Consider the following 20,121-nt stretch of genomic DNA (forward strand, 5'->3'; position numbering starts at 1 on the left):
CACCTTTGCTTGTGGAATAACTGGACACATTCTTGTTCTCCAGGATGGAAGAAGGCTTAGAGACATAAGCTTAAGACAAATTAAAGGAACTGTAGCATCGTTTATCCAAAGATTATAGGGCTTTACTATGAGGCTGCTGCATGCAGAAATAGAAGGTCAAGGTTCCTGCCCTCAAGGGGACTAACGTCCCTAAAGACACAGTCATGTCAACAGACATTGCATTATAATTTCATTAATCCTCAGATGGAAGTCTAAGCAAAGTGCAGTTAGAGGAGAGAAGGCGCCCCCAGCCTGCCCTGGGGAGGAAGGAAGGCCTCCTGCAGGGATAAGGGATAGACACAGGAGCTAAATATCAAAGGACAGGCCACAGGGTGCCTGTTGGAAAGGGCGGGAAGATTTTCCAGGCTCAGGGAAGGGCACTCAGGCCAAGGAAGGAGAATGATGGGAGGTAATAAACACTCACTTATCGAGGTCCGCCAGACCAGGCACAGCTCTAAGCATTTTATGAGTATGAGCTCATTTGATCCTCACATCAACCCAGTGAGATGAGTCTCAATATTATACCCAAGTGACATATGAGGAACCCAAGGCACAGAGACTGGTAACTTGCCCAAGATCACGGAATTGGTGTCTCAGTCCATTCAGGCAGCTGTACCAGAACGCCATAGCCTGGGTGGCTGATAAACAACAGAAATTGATTTCTCAGAATTCTGGAGGCTGGAAATCCAAGATCAAGGTGCTGGTGAGAGCCTGCTTCCAGGTTTTTAGAAAGCTGTCTTCTCACTGTGTGCTCATGTGGTGGAAGAGAAGAGGGAGCTCTCTGGGGTCCCTTTTATAGAGGGACTAATCTTATTTATGAGGGTTCCACCCTCATGACCTAATCACCCCACAGAGGCCCCACCTCTTAATATCATCACACTGGGCGTTAGGTCTCAACATATAAATTTTATGGGCCATAAACAATCAATTTATAGCAAATTGGAGTCAGAGTCACTGACTATAGCCCACACTCTTAATTATACGAAGCTAAAGCCAATTGTGGAAGATCTCCTGTATCGTCCATGGGAACCTGGGCTCCTGGAGGCAATGGGAAACCAGCAAACGGTTTCAAAGCAATGAAAGGATAAGGTCCAATTTGCACTATAGAATGGCTACTCGACCTGCAGCAGGATGTTAGCTTTTCCAGTGGGAAGGTCACCAAGGACCTCTGCAGAGCTGTGAGAGTGGAGTGGGTGGAGAGAAGCCAAGTGCAGTGGATTACGTCTGGCTCGAAAGACAAGGAGAGGACCCTGTGCCTTGAATGCAGACTCTGATTTTAAGGCACCTGGCTGTGAGGTTGAAAAAAGAATGAGTGGAGTGGTGGTGGGGGGTGTATGGGGTTCAGTCTGGGTACAATAATCCAGATAAGAAATGGCTGGTACCTCAGAAGAAGTGGAGGAAGTAGGAGGTGACCCAGTTCTGATTGTATATATTTTTAGATCCAAGCCAACAGTTGGTGGGGCGTGTGAAGGTGAGAAGTGGTCTAGGGCAGTGGTCGGCAAACTTGTTAGTCAATAGAGCCAAATATCAACAGTACAATTATTTATTTATTTATTTATTTTTAAACAACATTCTTCTCTTTTTTTTTTTTTTTTTTTACAGAGGCAGAGATAGACAGGGACAGACAGACAGGAACGGAGAGAGATGAGAAGCATCAATCATCAGTTTCTCGTTGCGCATTGCGACTTCTTAGTTGTTCATTGATTGCTTTCTCACATGTGCCTTGACCGTGGGCCTTCAGCAGACTGAGTAACCCCCTGCTGGAGCCAGCGACCTTGGGTCCAAGTTGGTGAGCTCTTTGCTCAAGCCAGATGAGCCCGTGCTCAAGCTGGCGACCTCGGGGTCTCGAACCTGGGTCCTTCCACATCCCAGTCCGGCGCTCTATCCACTGCGCCACCACCTGGTCAGGCAACAGTACAATTATTGAAGTTTCTTTTGAGAGCCAATTTTTTTTAACTTAAAACTATATAGGTAGGTACATTGTTATTAACTTAATTAGGGTGGAGTACCCTTTGTGGAAGAGCCATACTCAAGGGGCCAAAGAGCCGCAGTTTGCCAACCAAGGGGACTCTAGGGAAAGAGCTCTGGCTCAGGCCATGCTGAGAGGAATAAGAGGTTAGGAGACAAGGAGGAGCAGCAAAGGAGGCTGAGAAGAAACCAGGGAAAGAAAAAGCAAGCATGTTGAGCCCTGGAAGTGCATTAAGGAGGAAGGGTGACAAACTGTGCCAATGCTACTAAAAGGTCATCTGAAGAGCACTGAGCATTGACCATTGGACTGAGCCGTTGGAGGTCAGTGGTTGACCTGGTATATTAGTCAGCTCAGGCTGTGTAACAAAACGCCACACAGACTGTGTGGCTTCAATAACAGACATCCATTTTCTCATTCTTCTGGAGGCTGGAAGTCCAACATCAATGTGTCAGCAGGGTTGATTTCTCCTGTAGACTCTCTTCCTGGCTTGCAGATGGCAGCCTTCTTGCTGTGTCCTCATGTGGGCTTTTCTCCTTAGGCATGTGTCCCTGTTATCTCTTTGTACATCCAAATTTCCTCTTTTTTTAAGGACGTCAATAAGATTAGGTCAGAGAACTCTCATTTTAGCTTCATCACCTCTTTAAAGGGCCCATCTCCAAATACAGTCACATTCTGAGGTGATGAGGGTTTAGGGCTTACAGTTAGGAATTTGGAGGGGACACCAGTCAGCCCATAACACCTGGCAAGAGCAGTTTCAGTGAAGGTGGGTGGAAGGAGGCTGACTGGAGTGGGTTCAGGAGAGAATGGAGGAGAGGAATTGGATGCAATGGGTGCCAGCAATTCTTTCAAGAAATTCTGTATGAGAGGATAAACATGGAGGGGGAAGGAAGGTCAAGAGAGATTATTGTTTTGTTTTTTACGATGGAAGAAATAGCAGGCTGGTTGATGCTAATGGAATGATACCATGCAGAGGGAAACGTTGCCTATGAAGAATTGCTGGAGTTATGTCCCTGAATAAGTTGGAGAAGGAATCCAATGTGCAGTTGGGGGTGTTGGCTCAAACCGTTTGACTGCAGAGCTAAAAGGGAAGGCAAAGTGTGAGGTCCTGGATGCAGGTCAAGGTTACCTTGTGATAGGAACCTCAGGAAGCTATTTCCTGGCTTTTCAGTCAAATAGGGAACTGAGAGCGAAGCAGGAGGAGGAGGAGGCATGGAACAGGCACCTGGAAGATGAGTGTGTGAGTGGACTGGGAACAGGTAGCGAACCTGCTGGACAGCCCACGTGGTGATGTGTTTTCCCTTTGCTCAGCTATGTGATGGAAGTGTAGAGCGGCAGAGTTAAAGCTAACCAGGGTCTGAGCTGCTGGGGGGGGGGGCAGTTATGAGGAAGCCAGAGAGGGACGAGGGAGTGGAGGGTGAGTGTAAAGAACAAATAACAGATTATAGGATGTACGTCAGATTAGAAGGGAAGGAAGGACATGGCGGGGGAGAGATGGTGTCAAGGCAGGAGGACCCGTGGTTTGTAGGTCCTGGTGAGGTCAGGCAGTGCCAGTCAGAGTTCTGGAGGGAGCACAGCAGGAGAGGTGGCTATAACCTGGGGCTTTGAAATCGGGATTAAGGAAGGGTCCCAATGGTTGGTAAAGCCAATAGAAATGTAATCTGAGCCCCAAATGCAACTTTAAATGCTCTAGTAGCCATGTACAGAAGTAAACAGACACAGATGAAACCAATTTAAAGACAGTAATACGTTTTATTTAATCTAATATATCCAATATATTATTTTTGATATGTAATCAGTAAAAATAATGGCGCTATATATAACATACCTACTCCTCATCATGAGCAAAATCCAGTGTGTATTTGGCACCTGGAGGCCATCTCATTCCTGGTCAGCCACAGTTCAAATGTGTCAGGTGAAAGTAAAATCAGGGAAAAAGAGAAGGTTAGGAGGACTTAGAACTGGAGACGGAGAGATAGCCTGGAGGGGGAGGGGGAGCAGAGGTCCCCTGAGCAACGAGGAGAAATGTACAGTCTCTGGTGTGAGACCCCAACTTGGGTGGGGAGGGGAGTGTTAGGGAGAAGAGAGAGAAAGTTCTGTAACAGCAACAGGGAGCAAAGGGAAATCCCAGCTGCACCCTTAGGCTGGTGTATGCGAATGTGAGAAACCCATGCTTGAGAAGACGAGGAAGCAGGTTCCAGTTAGAACAAGAAAGAGAAAGACATGCTGAGTGGAAGCTGAGAAATTCAGGGATTTTCAGAAGATTGGCTGCGAGGGCCCAGGGCCACAGTGGGACGGTGTAATGCTGGTGGCTGAGGCCAGGTAGGTCCACACTGGATTCGGGCAGATGGTAGAGAAACTGCTGAGCTAGAAAGGGTTGGGCCGTTACCATGTAATAAAGTCTCACAAGGGCAGATGAGAGCAAACAGGCAGGGGAAAAACCTCTTTCTCCTCATGGAAGCAAGCAAATGAACAGCAAAACGGCCCCTCCCAATGGTGAGCAGGCAATCCACAACCCGCCATCTGCAATCCGCCCTGAGCACAGCCACCCACAGCCTTACATAGACATCCACACATGGTGCTCCCACGTGCTCATGCACTAATCAGGCAAAGTGCTTGCAGAGGTAAACCAGCGAGCAAGCCTAACACAGCTGTTTTCCCCACAGAAGATTTCTGCAGTTGGGTAGGGAGATGGGGATCAAAGGAGGATAAACAAGGCTGTTCTAGGTCTAGAGTGCATAGCAGGGAATCCCGGGCTTCTGCGGGACTGATATAAGCCAGGGCTGAGGACTCCGTGGGGTTGGTGAGGCTGATCTCGGGGCAGAAACTGATGGTGAGGCTGAGTGTCTGTAATAGGGGTCTTTTCATGAGCACACAAAGTCCAACGGACCCCCACGCCCTTCCAGGTGTGTGTGCGTCAGGGGCAGGAGCGGGGGTGGTCTTACCGAGCCAGGAGCTCTGGAGTTCACTTTGGCTCTTGTGGGGGCAAGGAGGCTAAGGGAGTGGTGGAAGGGGTGGCTGATCCATCAGGAGCCATTATAAGAGAAGTGATAAGAATACATCACTCCCTTAACTGAGCATGCAGCACAGCAGGCACTATGCTCAGTGCTTCAATGAAGAGCTATACGTATTGTTCCCAGTTTGTCCATGAGAAGATGAAGTTGTAGGGGAAGGAAATTGCCTAATGTCACCCAGCTAGTTGGATGCAGAGCCTGGATTCAAAGTCACGGCTGCCTGATCCTTAAACCCCACCCCTCTGCACAGCTCACGCCCGTTCCTCAGTGCCAGACCCTGGAGTCCCTGGTGTCGGTGAGGTGCTAGGAGAGCGGATTCTCGGAGTTTAGGGTTTCAGGGGTGGAGGCATTCTGGCCGGTGATAAAGCTAGGGTGGGCCGTGAGAATAAATGGCTAAAATACTGGGGACAGATGGAACAAATTATTCTAAGAAGTGCCTCTGGCTGGAAATAGATATAAACGCAAAAGGGTTGGATAGGAGCTCAATGACAGGGTCCTAAATGGCTTCTGGGAGAAGCCTGCAACACGAACCTCATGGCAGACTTGACTTCAAGTCAGAGAAATGCTCTCCCCTCTACAGTGACCCTGCCCCTTCCACCTCCTGGGGCTCTGGCCTCAAATCTGAAGTCCGCATGCAGAGTTCAGCCCAGGAGCACATCCCGGAAGAGCAGGCTCGCTGGCTATGGCTGCCCCACCGACCTGGCTGCTGGTTAACAGGAAGGCCCAGCCACAGAGCCGATGTGGGCCCACGACGGTGCCAGCCTTCCGCCCGGTGTCCCAGTGCCTGCCTGCTCCCTGGTGCCTTCTCACTTCCTGCTGTCTGGCTGTGATTCAGTTCAAGTCAATATAACCCAAGGTGTTCATAGTAGGCAGAAGGCTTGTCTTTACAAAGTCCTGGTGAGACGCTTACTAGACTTATCATGGTGATCACATTGTAAGGCATATAAAATGTAAAACTACTATGTTGTACACCTGAAATTAATATAATATTGTATATCAAATATACTTTAATAAAATAAATAAAGTACTCCCCTTAAAAAAAAAAGTCCTGTTAAGAGAGGAAGTTGCAGGGAGGGGCTGGTAGGCAAATTGTGGTTCTTTGGCCCCTTGAGTGTGTGTGGCTTTTCCACAAAATACCATGTGCGGGCGCTACCTCGATAAGGAATGTAGCTACCTATGTAGTTTAAGTTTAAAAAGTTTGGCTCTCAAAAGAAATTTCTTTTTTTTTTTTTTCATTTTTCTGAAGCTGGAAACAGGGAGAGACAGTCAGACAGACTCCCGCATGCGCCCGACCGGGATCCACCCGGCACGCCCACCATGGGGCGACGCTCTGCCCACCAGGGGGCGATGCTCTGCCCATCCTGGGCATCGCCATGTTGCGACCAGAGCCACTCTAGCGCCTGGGGCAGAGGCCACAGAGCCATCCCCAGCGCCTGGGCCATCTTTGCTCCAATGGAGCCTTGGCTGCGGGAGGGGAAGAGAGAGACAGAGAGGAAGGTGCGGCGGAGCGGTAGAGAAGCAAATGTGTGCCCTGGCCAGGAATCGAACCCGGGTCCTCCGCACGCTAGGCCGACGCTCTACCGCTGAGCCAACCGGCCAGGGCTCAAAATAAATTTCAATCGTTGTTCTGTTGATATTTGGCTCTGTTGACTACTGAGTTTGCTGACCACTGAGTAGGCTTCAGGGACACTTCCACTCAGCCCCATAAAGGTGGCATGGGTTGAGATCCTAGACTTACTGCCTTCAAATCCAGATACCCAGATGGTCCTTCCAACTCAGTTGGTGGTAGAAGTTGGGGAAGTGGGACACAGAGTATTAGACGTATCCATTCCTGCCTTGAGGGTAGACCAAGTCATCAAACCAAGGCCACCGGGAGATGGTAGGGAGGTGTGGCACTCGTGGCTTGGAAAGAGTAGTGATTTACAAATAGAAACAGTTGAGCTCCAGCTGCCACATTGCAAACACATCATGAGATGATTTATTTCCTCTGACAAGGGACCAGGGGAGGAATTGGGAGTCTTTTTCAGAGGATTCCGGGGCCACTCTATAGGAGGACAGCCTTTTGGCCTGAATCTAGGCCGAACCCTTAGCTAGCTGTTATTTGAGTCTCTCTGTATTGAAATAGCATTCCTCCCAATTTGTGCACTGCCCGTGTTGGGCAAATGCAGGCATCTTCTGCCAGCACCAGGACCCACTCTTCTTCCTGGGGATTCCCTGGCCCCTCCCCTCCTCCCAGGTGGCAGCGATGGGCCCCTCACCTTGACTGCCCTCATCTCTCCTCCCACCTGGCTTTCTCTCCACCTGTACTTCACCCAGAGGCCCTTCCTCCTCCTGCAGAAAGTAAGGACACAACCCCCCCTACTGTCTTCAGGAATTTTTATGCCGAGTAACTTGGGAAATCAATAGGGATTGAGCAAAATAACAAATATCGTGGGGAAGTTACAAAATTACAAGATACCTTTAGGAGTACTAGGAGAAGCCATTCTAGGCCGTCATACAACTAAAATGTGAAATGAATGAGCTCTGGCCACCCTTCCTGCCACCTCCGCCCCCTTTCTTAGAACTGGACATGGAAGGCTCAGATTCGTTCAGTCTTGCAGAAGACTTTGTCTTCTTTGTCACTCTCACTGGGCAGTCTGCCTGGAAACCTCAGGTCTGCGGCCAAACAAGGCAGAGATGACCGGTGTTCACTGTACCCCAGTGGGTGGTTCAGGACCCTCCCACACGCAGGTCAGATGAAACGGCAGGTAGGTGGCTGTGCTCTGCAGTGTCCCTGACTCACACCCTCCACTTTTCTTTATTGAGGGAAAGTAAACAAAGGTCCCCATTAAAGCCAGAAAGGGATGGTAGCCTCAGAGACAGAGGTTATTTGGGGCTGCCTATTATAACAGACAATGTGACCAGTGGAGTGACCAGCATGGGGATAATGAAGTCAGTCTTCAGGATTTAAGAAGCTCCTTGGATGCGATGAGCTCTGTGGTCCCTTCCAGAAATGGAACCTTATCTCCACCTGCTATTTGCCAGCTGTAGGATCAAAGAGAACAAAAAGAAATTGACTTCCCTTGGTAAATAAAACTCAATTAGGTGACAGTTGAATCATCACATTCTGTGTTTTATGTTGTATAGACCCGGATTCATTAGAAATAGGTAAATACCCACTGCTATCAGATATAATTTGTGAGTATTTTTAATAGGAAGAAGAAGTGAGTCCTGGTGCTGGCAGAAGATGCCTGCGTTTGCCCCACGTGAAGAAATAAATTCAAACAGATAATTCCCTAGATGCTCTAACATTATGATTAAGAAATTGAACAATTAGTTTGTCAAGGCAGGGCTAAATTGACCAAGGGTATTATTTACAATGCTTTCTCATGGTCTAGCTGTCCATATGTGACAGAGGGAGGCTCTGACTCTACCTCTACAGAGCCCCAAACCCGTGCTTGTCCCCCTATAGGAGTGTTAGGGAAACTAGGACCCAGAGTTTTTGAGGTTCCCACCTTAATGTGGCATTGACATTGGAGAGGGGGCATTTCCTGCTTCATCCTCAGCTCAACTATCTGGGGCTGAGTGGTTTTCAGATAAATTTTCTTTTTCTGATCTTTAACCCTTGCTCCCAAGCACCTCCCCACCCTCCGTGGACAATATTTTAACAAAGACTCTTTAAAGGGTACTCTTGTTCCCATGATTAAAAGGAGTCTTTTGCAGTGTTAATCTCTGGGAATAATAAAATTGTTTTGGACAACCCCAGTTTGAATGTGTTCTAATAAAAAAAAAAATCCAAACTTAGTAAAATAAACTAAGCTCTGAAAATAGCAAGACTTTTCATTGATTTTCCAAGAATGTGTCTTCACATTTCCCTTTCAATACAATAAAAGCCTGACTCCGGAACCATGTACCTCTGCACCATAGATGTGTGATTTCATCACTGACTCAAAATCAGAATGTCCAGGGGTGGGGCTCAGCCTCCGTACATCTAAGAAGTTCCACCTGTGATTGTGCTACTCAGCCAGGATGAAAGTGTCAATTCAGTCCCCATGAATTGCTCCCACAGTTTACCTATTTGGGCACTCAGGGGCAATCCGAACTCATCTTGGCAAGCAAAGTCAAGATTTTGTTTATTTCTTTTCAGACCAAAATTTTGCTCAGAAATGTGCTTTCACAGCCTACCAAACTGTGTCAACTATTTGCATAAGACAAATGTAAGAGATGATCTTTGTGGCAAAAAAAAAATAAGTGCCTTATACATGTCTTTGTTTTTGCAAAGAACGTTATCGTGGCCCTGCTTTGTGCTGGTCGATAGGGTGAGAGAGATCAATGAGATTCACCCTGCCCCAGAGGACCTCCGACACATCGGACAGGCAGGGATGTGAACAGACAGTCGTGAATAATGAGGTCACTGCTAGAGGTGTGTACAAGGTTCTGACAGTGGTTCTTTCAGCGGCACCTAATCCTTTCTAGCGTATTCTACATCTTGAACATCTAAAAAGTTTGGTTGGGCTTCTCTATAAATAAAATCTCCTAGGAGTACGACAACTTATTTCTTGCAATTTGTCATTGAGCGATGATTGAATTACTTTTGCTAAGTCAGTATGTCCCAACTGTGATTCTCTACGATACACTGGGACTCAAGAGGCTGTGTGACGTGATGATCAGGCGTAAATTTGTTATTTTAATGATCAGGTATTTATTTCGATGTGTAATAGGAAGAACCTAAGTTTCCACTTATGATGATGCTATCAGATTTCCTTCTCAAATAAATTCAAGTTTTAAAACTGTGGAGTGACAAAGAAAAGAATAGCCCAAGGGTGCACAGCTATGGTAAAATTGCACAGGCCAGATGCAGTTGGGATGCCTGGAGGTGGGAACAGCACCAGCTGACAGCTTCCAGCCCATTAGGAAGCCTGTGTTTCATGCTGAGATAAACAACGTCTCCCAGCCTGGCACTGGTGGCTTGTTCTGCATGTCACTTTGCATTTATTTTTTAGTTTCCATTTACTCTCTTGGAGCCACTGGCTTTGCCCTCTCCGGGCCTCTCCGGGCCTCTTCACTGGCGTCTGATCTCCCGAGGTACTACCTCATTTCTGGGGCCACCGCAAGATGGAAAAAACCTTTCCCTCAATTCTCCTACATCTTGGAAGAGTTTTGTTTTTGTTTTTGTTTTGCCTGTTTGTGCCATTTTCTCCCTTGATCTGGTCTTGTGTGTGACCATGTCGACAAACAACTATGTTTAATAACTAGCAGCTTTGTCTGGTATTTTCTTCAGAACTGTTCTCACATGGGGGGAAAATTTTTTTCTCCTTAAAGTCACAGTGTCCCAATATATAGCTGTAAATCAGAGGATAAAGCTGGAGAGGAAAAATAATGGGTTTCAGCCCGTGTGGAAAGGCCTGTCGTTCAAAGCCGAGTCGCTGCCTCCTCTCTACAGGCTCCGGGACCACCTCCCCGCACAGTGAATCATTGCCCCTGGGCTGTTTTACTCTTGCTATAGCTCTCTTAAACACATACGTCATTCACACCCGTATAATAGTTACCTGTCCACATGTCTTCTTCCCCTTAGATGTGAGCGGGAAGGACAGTGCCATATTTTAATTTATTATTCAACAAATATTTTCTGAGTGCCTACTACATGCCAGGCACTAGTCTAGGCACTGGGACGTTGCAAGTGAATAATGCTAGCAAAGTCTATCCTGCATGTGGCTTATCTTTGTGTTTCCTATCATCTAACATATGTGTATTAGTGATCAGTTGCCCCATAACAAACTGCCCCAAAACTAAGCAGCTGAAAATAAAAATGTATTGTCGCACCCAATTTCTGAGGAAGTTATAGGTATGCAAGGAAAGCCAAGATTTTGTTTATTTTTTCACATCAGAATTTTTCTCAGAACATATTTATATGTAATACAATCTGGCAGGAATCTAGGAGCAGCATCTCTAGGTAATTCTGGCTCAACGTCTCTCAGGAGACTGCTGTCAGGATCTCAGCCAGGGGGTAGTTATCCGAAGGTTTGATTTGGCTGGAGTATCTGCTTCTAGGCTCACTCACATGGCTGTTGGCTGACGGCCTCAGTTCCTTATCATGTGGACTCACTCTCTATAGGGTGTTCATGACACAGCAGCGGGCTTCCCTCCAAATAATTGTTAGAAGAAAGAGAAAGAGAGAGCAAAAAGGAAGTTGCGGTATCTTCTGTCTAATATCAGCATTGACACACCATCACTTCTGCCATTGGTCACAGAAACCAATCCTGGTACAATGCAGAAGGAGACTACACAGGGGGTCAGGGATCATTTTTGAAGGTTGTCCTCCACAGTAAGGCAGTTGATGGTGGGTGTTCAATAAATGCTTGTTAAAGGGTTACCCAAACAATCCATAGGTCAAAACCTCTATATTAAAAAAAATAGACTTTTTTTTTCTTTTCCAAGCGAGAGAAGGGAGCTAGAGAGACAGACTCCCACATACGCCCTGACTGAATCCACTTGGCAACCCCTGTCTGGGGCCGATGCACTGCCTATCTGGGGCCATGCTTGCAATGGAACTATTTTTAACACCTGAGGCGGAGGCTCTGCGGAGCCATCCTCAGTGCCCAGGCCAATGCGCTCAAACCAGTCAAGCTATGGCTGTAGGAGGGGAAGAGAGAGAGAGAGAAGAGGGAGGGAGAGGATAGGGGTGGAGAAGCAGATGGGTGCTTCTCCTGTGTGCCCTGACCAGAAATAGAACCCAGGATATCCACATGCCAGGCTGATGCTCTATCACTAAGCCAACGAGCCAGGGCCTAAAAAAATAGACTTTATTTTTAAAACAATTTTAGGTTTCTATCAAAATTAGTGGAAGGAGCAGCAAGTTCCCATATACCCCATGGCCCCCTACATGCACAGCCGCCTTCACTACCAGCATCTTGCAATACAGGGCTGTATTTGTTACTACCTATAAACCTACATTGACTCCTCATCATCCAAAGTCCATAGTTTACATAAGGGTTCACTCATGGTGTGGTACATTCTGTGGGTTGGGACAACTACATAATGATACGTGTGCATTATTACAGTGTCACACAGAATAGTCTCACTGTGCTCCACCTATTTATCCCTCCTCTCTTCCAAGCCCTGGCAACCATGATCTTATTATTGTCTTCATAATTTGCCTTTTCTGGAATATCATATAGTTGAACTCAAACAATATACAGCCTTCTCAGACTAACTTTTTTTACTTAGCAATATGCATTTAAGTTTCTTCCATGTTTTTCCATGGCTTGGTAGCTCCTTCTTTTACTTTTTTTTTTTGTGTGTGTATTTTTCTGAAGTCGGAAACCGGGAGGCAAACAGACTCTCGCCTGCGCCCAACCGGGATCCACCCGGCATGCCCACCAGGGGGCGATGCTCTGCTCATCTGGGGTGTTGCTCTGTTGCAACCAGAGCCGTTCTAGCACCTGAGGCAGAGGCCATAGAGCCATCCTCAGCACCTAGGCCAACTTTGCTCCAATGGAGCCTTGGCTGCGGGAGGGGAAGAGAGAGACAGAGAGGCAGGAGAGGGGGAGGGGTGGAGAAGCAGATGGGCGCTTCTCCTGTGTGCCCTGGCCAGGAATCGAACCCGGGACTCCTGCATGCCAGGCCGACACTCTACCACTGAGCCAACCGGCCAGGGCTACTTTTTTTTTTTTTTAAACAAACAAGTTGAGCATACTTCTTGCCCTGGCTTTACTGAATATATTATTTTGGGATGTTTTTAATCTTCCACCCAGCTTAAATAATTTGAATGGTTTACCCAGCTAACATGCTGCTGCCATGTTAAATTAAAAAGTCAATAATGTGTTTGGGGCAGACTTGGTAACTTGTCTTCTTTCCCTCTCAGTCTTATTCTCTAGCTGTCTTGCCAGAACCATTCATGTTCTGCTTGTCTAATGATTTGTGAAAATCTCTATTTGAAACCCTTATTGTGTTCCATTTAAAATAGATTTTGTTTAATGTACAAAGTAATCTAGTCCTGCTAAAAGGACTAAGCTCTCTCAGAAGAAGGTCTATGTTGTGTGTGTTAGCTGACAGAGGGACTTATTCAGAGGGTGCTTAAACTGAAGCCTCAGGTGCAGGGGAAGGAAAGTACTTTTTTTATGGGGAAAAAATAGAACTATACCAATGTGAGTTAGCTATACATGTATGAAGGACAAAGTCAAGGTTCAAGTTGTTGGCTTGTAGGATTTTCCTCTTCCTGTTCTGCCAAGATTGAAAGTCAGTACAAACTTGAGATAAAAGGATGGTGTTCTAATTAGTGGGATTAAAGAAAAAAAAAAAATAGTCCTTGCCTTCATGACTGATTGGGTTAGGAAAATGTTCTCATTCCTAGAAGAAGGAGAGGGCCTTACATTTTTGTTTCCCGCCAAAGAGGAAAAAATTCAAGCTGAATGACAATTAGCACTGATCTGACACTTTTAAAATTGTGATGTAGTCAAATTGTGAATGTATATTGTTTGCATTTAACCCTTGACTGTATTAACATTCAGCTTATTAAATTGACTGCCGCAAGTTCAGGCAAATTGTAGTGACTTGTACCTCAATAGAAATGTAGCATTTCTACATTGCTAGCAAAAAAAATAGATCAATTTTTTTTTTTTTGAGAGTGAATGATTTCTTGTTATAATAAACCAGAAAAACAAGATTCCACTGGAACTGGAACAATTAACAGAATATAGTTTAACTTAATTAAACCTCCAAAAGAAATAAGAAGAGGGTCAGAAAAAGCCAATGAATGAAGAAGCCCAAGATTGGTTGGGATAAATATGTGAATAATACATTTCAGCGTGGTATCTTCTGACCCACCCCAGCAGTTGCTTTGCCATCATTCTCATCATCATCTACCATCTGACTCTTAAAGGAAACAGACTCTAGTAGGTTGTAGCCAGACAGCCAGCAACTCTCACAAGGGGAAAAATAAGACGCAATGATGTAAGAAGCCTACATATTTAGGAGCAACACAGGTTGCAGAGCCGAGTGTGTGGAAAGGGCGAAGAAGATCTAGGGTGGGTTAGAAAGATGTACTCTGTGCGAGTCCTAGTGGAAACTCAGGTTAACCTTTCAAAAATTGCTAAGATTTAAGGGTTGGCAAGAATTTGTTTATCTTAACAACTTGCTCCAAATTGTACCCAATGTTTTATGGCAATGTTATGTGATAGTTTTCCACTTAGCTGTTTGGACAGTGTATTCTCAATAAAATGGGGTACATGAGTGAGAAAATGTTCCTCGCCTAACAATTCCGCTGGGGAGCCAGGGCCCCAATGTGGTCACCACCATTTCCCTCATGGTAACCAAACCTCCTGAAGGCCACGGAGGTGATTGATACCTGACAGGTAATAAGCGGCTCCCCAACCACCACCCTCGCAAAGAATTGTAAACATCACACCATTTTTATAAACATTTTCTGAGTATCAGTCATTGCGACATCTTGTTGTAAACTTTTCTCTGCTCCCACAGTCCTCCAGGTGCAACAGTTGCTAACTTTGAGAATAAGCATAAGAGGGGTGTGCATATTTTGAAACGCCCTCCAGTGCTTCTTACCGGCCCTGCTGGAGATCACGGTGGGTGAGCATCCTTCCTTTCCACTGTCAGCTGATGGAGCAGGCAAAGGGTAGTGAGCTTTCTGGCCTCAGCTCGGCACAGCTGTCAGAGAAAGGTTGCTCAAATCGGAAGTCTAGCTGAAAGACGGCCTGAAGGAAGTCAGAGCACCTGGGTCTCACCTAGTTTGCCACTAACACACTATCATTTGCCATCTTATCTGTATTACTTAAGGGGTTTGGACTAAACTATTCATAAGATCCAGTAGAGTGCTGATATTTTGCTGCTCTATTGGGGCCAGAAGCTGGTGAACCCTGTGTCGTTTCACAGAATGAAGTTACTATGTTTTCCTGTAAATCTAAATATAAGGTTACAAACCAGTGGTCAGATGCAAATGTGTTTGGTTTGTACTCCCGAGTGCTTTTTGCTTTTTGTCTTGTTTGTTGTTTTAAATTAGTTGTGAACACTTAAAAACAGGGGTGTTTCCCTAAATCACTTCTGGCTTGTCTTGAAAATTTTGGATCTGGCAACACGCATCTGTCATTCCTACGCACAACCTCTTCCAGACCAGGCGTGCTCACTTGGGTTCCCCAGGCCCACCTGGCCCACTCGGCTCATTTCCATCCCTTCCCGGCCACCGTAGAAGTTGGAGTTTTTCAATCCGTGCTGTTAATTCTCTCTATATTCTCCAGATCACATGGAACAATAATTTTGTATGAAGGACACATATTCCAGCCTATTTGAGCTTTCTCTGCTCCTTGGACTGGCTCCAGGAGGGAGAATTTGTATGGGCACGTGAGTGTCGGACGTGCCTGTCTGGCTTGTTCAAGAGCGCAGAGGGTGGCCCATGATTTCACTTATATGTGGAATCTAAAGAACAAAATAAGGGAACAAACAAAACAGACTCAGATACAGAGAACAGACTGAGGGTTGCCAGGAAGGAGGGACTGGGTGAAAAAGGTGAAGGGACTGAGGAGTACAAATTGATTGTTACAGCATAGTCAGGGGGATGCAAAGTACAACATAGGGAATACAGTCAATAATATTGTAATAACCAGGTATGGTGGCCACTTGGTACTCGGAAATATCGGGAGTGGGAGGGGGATAACTTTGTGAAGTGTATGATTATTTGACCATTATGCTGTATGCCTGAAACTAATACAAAATAATATCTAATGTGAAATGTAATTTATAAATAATTTAAAAAAATTTTAAAGCCCCGAGAGTGGGAGGAGAGCTAGACGCTGAAAATGATGTTGGTTCTGCAAAGCTCCTCATCATTACAGCGGCGTTACAGATCTCTGAGCGCATGCTCCACGCAAGCAGCTACGTGCATCAGGGAGAGCTGAGACCAATGAGAGAAAAAGCTTAGGAGTTTTTCAAGCATCTTTTTCCTTTTCCTCCTCTTACCCTTATCGCGTAGGTCCATGCCAGAAACGACGGGTGGGCGGCTGCTGCACCCAGCTGGGCTCCCTGTCGGCCCTGAAGCACGCAGTCCTCGGGCTCTACCTGCTGGTCCTCCTGATGCTCGTGGGCATCTTCATCTTAGCAGGTAAGAGCGCCCTCTTCCGTCCTGGCCTCTAAGGATGTGGAAGGAGCTGCGCAGGAAGGGAGAGCAGGTGGGAACCAGAGAGGTGGAGCCTCCGCCCTTTATTCCCGCAGTTGTGAGCCTGAACTCTGCCCTCCTCGCCATGGAAACTGTGAACGGGGAAGCTGGCTGGTCCTTCCGACCAGACACCAGTGTGAGCACCATTGCCTGTTTCCTTTGAGATGAGTTCCTGGCAGGGACCATGGGAGCTTAGGAGATCACTGAGTCCAGGGACAGAGACCTGGTTGCTTCAAGTGGCGCCTGACTTTTCCAGAGCCGTCCTGTGACATGTGTATTATGGGGCCTCTCTGGAGCTTTGTACTGTGGTTTTCACTGAGCAGGCTGGGCCCTTATCCTGGGTTGTGATGCAAATAGTCGTGAGATACTTTGCTGCTGAGTCTAATCAGGGTCATGGTCAGCCTGCTGCCCTTTGGTTGTTACTGGGGGTGGAAGGGATTTGCCTCAGTTCAGCTGGGCTCTTCTCCCCAGTTTCTGTCTGCAGCACAGGCTGGTGGTGACAGGCTGGAGTTTGAAGCACGTTCTCTAGTCAGGAAGGAGCAGAGCATGGATGTAGGAAGGGATCAGATGGAGGACCCCATGCTGTGAGCAGCCCAATTCACATCCAGAGGTCATCCCACCATGATGGAGGTAGTGGACGGATAGAGGCTGTGATGGCCTCTCCTACTGCCGCCCAAAGGGAGGGACACCCAAGGCCCACCTTTCTCAATGGAGGTATGAATGTAAGGCTTGACAAAGTAAGCCAAGAAAGCAGTTTATTTCAACCTCGCTCGTCTTAAGTCAGCCAGCTTTGTGTGAGGTTCCATGCTAAGATTGGAGACTCAGCTAAATAAGACGCAGGGGCTTCCTCTAAGGAAGTCCTGTTCTAAGGGATGAGACTGAGACACACCGAGAGAGCCCTGCAATGGGACTGTGATGGGGACTGTATGTCGACACTGCAAGTGCTGTGATAACCCAGAGGAGGCACATGCAGTGCAAGTGTGGGTGTGGCATGTGGGGGGATTGGTCAGAGCAAGGCCGCTGGCCAGGCAGAACTGACTGGGCGTACTGAGGGTGGGGTCCTTGAATTAACTCCAGGGGAGGAATCTGGAGGTTAAGCTCTTTCACCAGAAATCCTGAGGCAGGTGCTTAGGACCTCCCTGGTCTGGTCTCACTGTCTGTCAAGTGAAAATAGTCACCTGGGCCCAGTGATGGGATGTTTAACGCTGCCTTCTCCCTCCAGGTCCCACACTCAGGGCAAAGGGCAACATTACGGGCAGCCAACTGCAACATGGAGGGAAACGCATGACTCATCCCAGGGATGGTGACCGGCCAGAGCAGAGTTTGAACATGTTCTTGGGCTGTTCAGTGAGAGACTGGGATCTGGGTTTTGTGGGCTTAGCAGCCACAACCACAATAAATTTCTAGAATTGTTGGGAAGTGTTTCAGCCCAGCAGGAAAGCTGGGTTATGATATTACAACTTCTTTGTTGAACAGGAACTTTTAGGTAATAGAAGAGAGTCCAAAGGAGACAGTCAGGCTGGTGGGGTCCCAAGGACAGGCCTCTGGAGGCCCAGAGGGCCTGGCAGGGTGCCATCTCTAGGGAAGAAGAGACTTGTATAGGGGCTGAAAGTTCTCTCTGGTATTTGAAGGGCTACCATGTTGAAAGAGCAGATGTATTCTATGTGGTCTCAGGGGTTAGAAATTAACAAATGGGTGGATTTGGTAAAGATACAGATTTCCATTCAAAATAGAGGAGAGTTTCTAAGAAGTAGTGCTGTCCAGACTTGGAATTTGAGTAGGATTTATGATGACATCCTGGGTATTTCAGAAAGGAGGGTGGAACATGGTTTCTCAATCTAATGGGAACGTTGTCATGCTTCCTAAACTGTCCCATGCGGAAATCGGGGGAGGATTTTTCATCATTCTTACCTTTGAACCTGAAATTCCTGGGTATCAGATTGCCTGTGTGGAATAAAAATTTGGATTGGATTAGAACTGATAGGATGAAACAAAGCATCACAGTTCCTCTCTTGGCTCTGTGGCATGGCCACTGTCACCTCCCAGGTTCTTGTCTGGAAAATCAAGTTGTCCACTGGGAAAGATTTGGTAAGGGTAGTCATGAAAGAATAGTCACCAGCTGTCTCTCTCATAGGGAGGGGCTTAGGAATGCAGGGGACAAGTCTGGAGTTTTTCACGGAGGTTCTGTCTGACCTCAGGTAGAAAGAAAGTGTTTCAAATTGCCCTGATTGGAGACATCCAGTGATGCTTCCTTTCAGAAAATACCAAGATGATGGGGAGACCCATGGTTGAGAGTAAGCCAGAGCTTGCCTGGCCTTCTGTTAGGTGTCTTGTGGTGGCCATGTCCCTATCTTGGGTAAGACATGCTCTCAGTGCCCTGCTGAGGTCACTTTGCATAGTATATATATGCTATGGGCTAAAGTGTGTCTGCCCCCCAAACTTATATATTGAAGCTCTAACCTTCAGTGTGATGGTATTTAGAGGTGGGGCCTTTAGGAGGTGATTGGGTCATGAACGTGGGGTCCTAATGATGGGATTAGTGCCCTAAGATGGAAGAGAAAGAGAGAGAGAGATCTTTACCATATGAGGAGACAGCGAGAAGGGACCATCTGCAAGCTAGGAAGAGCACCCTCCTCAATAATCAAATCTCCCCGCATCTTGTTCTTTGACTTCCCAGCCTCCACTGTGACAAGTAAATGTCTGCTGTTTAAGCCACCTAGTCTGTGGCATTTTGTTTTATTAGCCCTAGCTGACTAAGACAGGAGGAGTTCTATTTGAACCACTCTTAGACTTCAAACTTCCATGTCAATAAAAAGCTCATACATCTTACAACTGGATGACAAAATCCTTCCCTGCAACCCAGTGCCACGTCTGAATACCTGATCAGTGACTTCTGATTGGAGTACAAATGCTTGCTCTTACCGTTTTTCAATTTTACAAAATTCTAATCTAATTACACAAAAATATTACTCTATAAAACTTTACATGGGACATCTCTCAATTCACATCTTTATCCAAGTATTCAGAATGAAAGACAAATCCTGTACCTTGTGTTCAGGCAGCATCCCACCTTCCTGTCAGAAGGTCAATATGGCCATTGCACAAACTGTTTTGTCAACTGAGCTTTCTACCCACCATCTAACTATTCATTCCTGACCAGTATCCTCTTGGGATCTTTTTTCTGCTATTTCCCCACTGTCACTGGGTTTTATAACCGCAGCTGTAAATCATCTCACATGGAGGCTGCTCCGTCCATTCTGCTCCACATGGAATGTCTGTCCATCCATTCTATCTCTTCAACCCATTTTGTTTATTACCTGGGCTGATGTTCTTGTTCTGGTCTAGATTCATTTTTTGAATAGTACAGGCTATGGGACCTAACTTCATGAACAAGAGAACTGAGATTGAATGGTCATGTGGTCAGGAGGTCTTCCATGTAGCACTTTAGGGAAGGTAATCTCTGATGGATATTAAGGGTTAGAAGAAGTTCAGTGTTACCCATGACTGTTCTGGGACAAATGGGTGGTCATCAGGAGCCACCTCTTCCACCTCTTTCTTGATTGTCATTGAGGAACTTGAACTGCCACGCTTAAAATGAAACAGCAGAAAAGGGAAGTGTAAACACCTAGGAGTGATTTGATGGGAAGTTGAAATGTTACAGCAATGTAGACCACAGGCCTGGACCAGGGAGAGTTCCGTGGTGAGGTCTGGGCTCCTCTCACATTTTAATTTAGTTCTTTCTTAACGGCAGCAGTCACACGTCACCATCATTATCCTTACTAAGTGCTTCACTTGTGCATGAGCACTTAGTGGGTGTGAGCAATGGAACAAACCGTGGTGTGTTAGTCCATTCAGGCTGCTATAACAAATTGCCATAGGCTGGGGGTTTAGACAACAAACATTTATTTCTCATAGTTCTGGAGGCTGAAAAGTCTGACATCAAGGTGCTGGCAGATTTG

At 46.5% G+C, this 20,121-nt stretch overlaps 1 protein-coding gene across 1 annotated transcript in view; it reads left to right on the forward strand.

The window, feature by feature from the left end:
• Nucleotides 1-20,121, forward strand: part of SCARA5 (scavenger receptor class A member 5) — a 107,826-nt gene that overhangs the window by 11,945 nt on the left and 75,760 nt on the right. The window contains exon 3 of the mRNA XM_066388555.1: nucleotides 15,980-16,108. Coding sequence (XP_066244652.1) covers nucleotides 15,980-16,108 — 129 coding nt within the window. The remainder of the gene's footprint in view (nucleotides 1-15,979; nucleotides 16,109-20,121) is intronic.

The sequence above is a fragment of the Saccopteryx leptura genome, chromosome 1 (assembly GCF_036850995.1).
Source record: "Saccopteryx leptura isolate mSacLep1 chromosome 1, mSacLep1_pri_phased_curated, whole genome shotgun sequence".
NCBI classification, from domain to species: Eukaryota; Metazoa; Chordata; class Mammalia; order Chiroptera; family Emballonuridae; genus Saccopteryx; species Saccopteryx leptura.